The sequence below is a fragment of the Gymnoscopelus microlampas genome (genome assembly GCF_963454915.1).
Source record: "Gymnoscopelus microlampas genome assembly, chromosome: 9".
In the NCBI taxonomy this organism is placed as follows: domain Eukaryota; kingdom Metazoa; phylum Chordata; class Actinopteri; order Myctophiformes; family Myctophidae; genus Gymnoscopelus; species Gymnoscopelus microlampas.
In genome coordinates this window covers 30,785,817-30,790,816 of record NC_139946.1, presented here as the reverse complement: position 1 = coordinate 30,790,816, position 5,000 = coordinate 30,785,817, and the positions used below count along the sequence as shown (strand labels likewise).

Below are 5,000 nucleotides of genomic sequence, written 5' to 3'. Positions count from 1 at the left end.
TTCTCAAACATTTTCGTGTCAAGGATCCCCAAAATGACACATATTATGCCGTGGACCTGCATTTGGAAGGATTTTGTTCCAGGATGGGAAGGATTTTTGTTGTTAGATTAGATTTAGTGAAGAATTCTACAACTGGAGGACAAATAATGCATTCTCTTATTGGGCTAACTACTAGCCGGTGAAATAACAGTGAAATTAAACTGTCCCCCAAGGACCCCTGGTGGTCCCCAGACCCTAACCACTGTAGTAAAGCACCAAACTTGCATGCGTGCACATGTATGCATGTCACTACACAGATACCACACCAGAGAGAATGGAATGAGAGAGGGATTTGGAGAGAGAGAGAGAGAGAGAGAGAGAGAGAGAGAGAGAGAGAGAGAGAGAGAGAGAGAGAGAGAGGGAGAGAGAGAGAGAGAGAGAGAGAGAGAGAGGGAGAGAGAGAGAGAGAGAGAGAGAGAGAGAGAGAGAGAGAGAGAGAGAGAGAGAGAGAGAGAGAGAGAGAGAGAGAGAGAGAGAGAGAGAGAGAGAGAGAGAGAGAGAGAGAAAGACAGAATGGGACAGATTTCCATAAAATGTCTGTGACGTGCATGTCTCTCACCCATTCCAAGAGGGTCTGTCGTGTCCTGATATGAATCGCGTCTCACCAGGGGATCTAAGGTGTCGTAGTCCACTGTGATACTGGCTCCATTGTGCCACAGCTCTCTGCCTGCACATGAAAACAATAAGAGACAGCCTTGGTCATGAGCCAGTTAACCACTTAAGCCCTATATACTTTGTAGTACAACAAATAGCTAAAATAGACGATCTGCAAGCGCACAAATGTCGTGACGCAACGTGTCGTGAGCTTGTAGATAGATTTGGTATTGTTGAACATTTTTGAAATGCTGATAATTGTATGAATTATTTGAGATTTGTTTGTCTGTAATGGGTATTTTGGCAATTTTTTTACATTTTATTTACATTCTTGACACACACACACACACACACACACATGACGGTACATGACGTTAGACAAGTTATACAACAGATTCTTAGTCAGGCAAATGTATTTATCCATCAACATCTGTGTGTGCGTGCGTGTGTGCGTGCGTGTGTGTTTAGTTTTTCCCTGGACTGTTTTCCTTTCTGTATCTGCCATCTGAATTCCTGTGAGATGCATGTGTGTGATAAACTCTTATTGCTTCCTGTTGAGAGCAGCAGAGTGTGTGTGTGTGTGTGTGTGTGTGTGTGTGTGTGTGTGTGTGTGTGTGTGTGTGTGTGTGTGTGTGTGTGTGTGTGTGTGTGTGTGTGTGTGTGTGTGTGTGTGTGTGTGTGTGTGTGTGCGTGTGTCGCTGACATTTAACTATTCTGTTATGCTCAGATAGCCTACTGCTGTTCTGCAATACTGCCCCCTATCGGTGACTGTAAGTTCCTACCAGTCAGATAGGGAGTGGATGGATAGATACTGTATATGACTGTATGGGTACACATACCATTCCCACACACCTCCTACATATTTGATAACTGCTGCTGTGATGTCTTTGCTTGCACAAGAGACTGAGCTACCCTGAATGTACCCTAAATGTTTATATTCGTATTATATAACTGCAATTTGTGGGTAGCTTGCACAAAACATCCTACTATAATTCTAGTAACCTCTGTGCGTTTGTAGTGGTGGTGGTGAAGCTACCCGGTTCTCCTCACTGGCTGGACCAATTGCTCTGATTTTGCACACAGCCATTGACCATTACCATCTGAACACAACTGTGAAGCCCGTTTTTCAATTTCATCAAATCTCAGCTTCTTATTAGCGTTTTTGTGTCAAACACTGTCGCCATGGTTACGGGGCTGCCCAGCTATGGGACGAACTGCCTCCCAGGTTGCCACATCATGTGCGCATATCCCCCCACGGATGCGCTGCGCCGACCGGGTATGGTCTAGTATTTTATCATTCACACCTGTAAACTTGTGATGTGAAAAATAAAGTGAAGTTGAAGTTAAAAGGGAGAGAATGCATTCAGCATAAAGGCAGAGACTCTGTGCTATGGAAGGAGTGTATTGTCATTTCCTGGTCAGAGCAGTGCTGGTAACACCATGCAGTGGTGGAAAGAGTACTCAAATTCTTTACTTAAGTGAAAGTATCAATACTGCAATGTAGAAACACAAGTAAAAGTCTGGTAATCTAAATTCACTTGAGTATAAGTACAAACGTATTGGCATCAAAATATACTTAAAGTACCAAAAGTTAAAGTACCCGTTATGCAGAATGTTCAGTTTCACAAGTAATGATATGTATAAAACATCTTTTGAAGATAGCCGTTCTACAAGCTTGTAGATCGGCTATTTTCAAATAGCAAAGTTTAAATAGTGCTGAAGTGGTTAATGAATGTTTTGTAAAAATCAAATCTACAAAGTAACTAGAACTAAAGTTTTCAAATAATTGGAGTAAATGAACAATATTTGCCTCTGAGATGTAGTGGAGTAGAAGTAAAAGTATTGAAAATTGGAAATACTGCAATAAAGTAAAAATAGCTCTTTACTTAAGTACATGTACTTTACTGTTCCTTTACACCACTGGGTAACACTGACAGTGAACACAGAAGCCTTTCAGAAGGCATGAGGCAGTATGTGTCCTGTTAAGGCCCGAGTCATACGTACAGTGTGTACGTGTCTGATCTGCTTGAGTAGTAGAGGATGTGCTCATCAACCACAACAACCAGATGTAACATGAGGGAAAATGTGTGTGTGTGCGTGCGTGCGTGCGTGCGTGCGTGCGTGCGTGCGTGCGTGTGTGTGTGTGTGTGTCCGCGTGCATGTGTGCGTGCGTGCGTTGTGTGTGCGTGCTGTTGTACTTCTATTCTTGTGACAACCAAATGCCCTAGAAAGATGAGAAAACTTTGAGGTCATTTTGCTGGCAATCCATTCAAGATACTATTTTGGGTTTATGTTTAAACTTAGGTTTTATGGTTAAGGTTAGTGTTGGGGTCAGGTTAGGATTACGGTAAAGCCATGCAGTGGTGACGGTTAAGGTTAGAGCTAGGGGTGAATGTAAACAAAATCAACCACAAAGACATGAATACAGACCTCTGTAGTCTATACATATTCAGTCATTATATAGACCTATGTGTGCATGTGTGTGTGTCCGTTAGACAAGGACATTCTATTGGGGATTGGAAATGGGACAGTACCTGCTATCTTCTCAGGGCTGTCTGAGAACACCAGCTCCACTCTCCCATTCTCAGGAAACCTGGGGTCTGGAGAGAGACGTAAATATTACAGTGGGACAAAATAGTCTGGACTAACTTACTACAGTAAGTAAGTACATACATACTTCCTTGTGTACTTCACACCTGCAGTCCATGAAGTGACAAGGTTATTCTAAGGTAATATTTACATGGGGGTGGGGGAATGCGAGAGAGAGAGAGAGAGAGCGAGTGAGAGACAAAGACAGAGAGCAAAATTGTTTAAAGATTAAAGATAGATACTACCATGATAATACCATCAAAGAAATAACAAGGGTGTGAAAGAAGAGATGGCAGTTAGCCAGAGTATGGTAACAAGTTACAAATGCCATTACCTCCGCAAGCGCAGTCAAGTTCCGCCTTGGAGAATGTGAGGGTGTGTCCATGGATAATTCCCATGTGAAACTGGAGGCGAAAGATGACCTGGCGGCTGGCCGACTGGCCGTTTTTATCATAGCAAACCACCTGCCCAGACATTCACCACCATATCAAGCCATCAAAAACAGGAATTGTCTGTACTGTATGTCCCCTCAAAACAGACCAATGTCATGTCACTACAGCTCATGTCACTACAATTTAATATTAAGCATTTTGCAGATACTTTTATCCAGAGCTACTTACATGTAGTGCAAGGTCATTACTGTAAGTGGCATGATCCATAGTCAACAAATGACAGGGTTAAAAAAAAAGATTGATGGTCAAGTAAAGAGTGCAAAGGAAAATAATCAAGTGCTACAAAGTAACTAGGATAGGCCTACGTAAACATCAAGCCAAGAATCAGTCTAAACCACATGCCATCTAAATAACATTCTTAGGATTTGTGGACAAGTAAACCATATGTCTATCTACATATTTGTCTATCTATGCTGTCTATGCATGATGTCACGAAACAGAAGCACCTCCGGCCATGAATGCTACCGTGTTGATTCTTGTTGAAGTGAAAGTGAAAGTGAAACTCATGAAGAGCAAGACAACTTTGCCATAGATGAAAATCTATTCTATGCATTTTACTGCACATGGTAGCCTAACTTGACTGGACAGGGAGGCCACGCCATGATTAGACTGTTTCAATTACACATTTTGTGTTATGGGGTTACATAAGACGAGATGTCTTATCATGGTAAGCCTACTGACATCACCAGTAGACAATTTTGGTAATTTCAAGAAACACAAGAGTTCAAACTTTGTTTTATTACGCTAACTTTCCAGGAAGAGAAAGGCTATAGTTTATATTAGCTTGGAATACCCATCGAGGATGTCATAGCCCACCTCTGAGACACAGAGTGAGTAGACGGTAATGGTGCCATCTTATAATAAGCATTACTGAGGACCAATTATATGAAGATAATGGTTAAAAATGGGGGAAGTGCTCCTTTAAGGTAAGAGTCTTACCATTATGTCTCCTTTGAGTAGCTGGGCTGGCTGGAGCACAAAGTAAATCCTGTCTGTCTGACCAGCTTGCACATGGCTGTGATTATGAACATAATAAACATGTTAATTGCTGTAATCCTGCCCAGCAGTGCTGTATGTTTTCTATGTAACTTTGTCAAAATGTATTGTGTGAGGGATGAAGCCTATCGTACTAGACAGCTGAGGTGTAGACAGCTTGTAGACTCTGGTACACCCTAAGGAACAGACTGCATCCTGTAGAGTAGAGATTAATTCCAAATGTGGATCATTTGTCATTTGAAACTAAACGAATGCTGACATCAAACAATAACACGACGGACACTATTAGTGAGGTATTTTTGGCTAGAAACTGTATAAATATAATGTGGA

The 5,000-nt window shown here is 41.8% G+C and overlaps 1 protein-coding gene across 1 annotated transcript in view; it reads right to left on the bottom strand.

Moving 5' to 3' along the window:
- Positions 1–5,000, bottom strand: part of tns3.2 (tensin 3, tandem duplicate 2) — a 50,660-nt gene that overhangs the window by 37,046 nt on the left and 8,614 nt on the right. The window contains exons 8-12 of the mRNA XM_084065776.1: positions 4,805–4,865; positions 4,614–4,689; positions 3,557–3,686; positions 3,168–3,233; positions 599–706 (exon numbers count right to left, since the gene is read on the bottom strand). Of these exons, the coding sequence (XP_083921902.1) occupies positions 599–706; positions 3,168–3,233; positions 3,557–3,686; positions 4,614–4,689; positions 4,805–4,865 (441 nt within the window). The remainder of the gene's footprint in view (positions 1–598; positions 707–3,167; positions 3,234–3,556; positions 3,687–4,613; positions 4,690–4,804; positions 4,866–5,000) is intronic.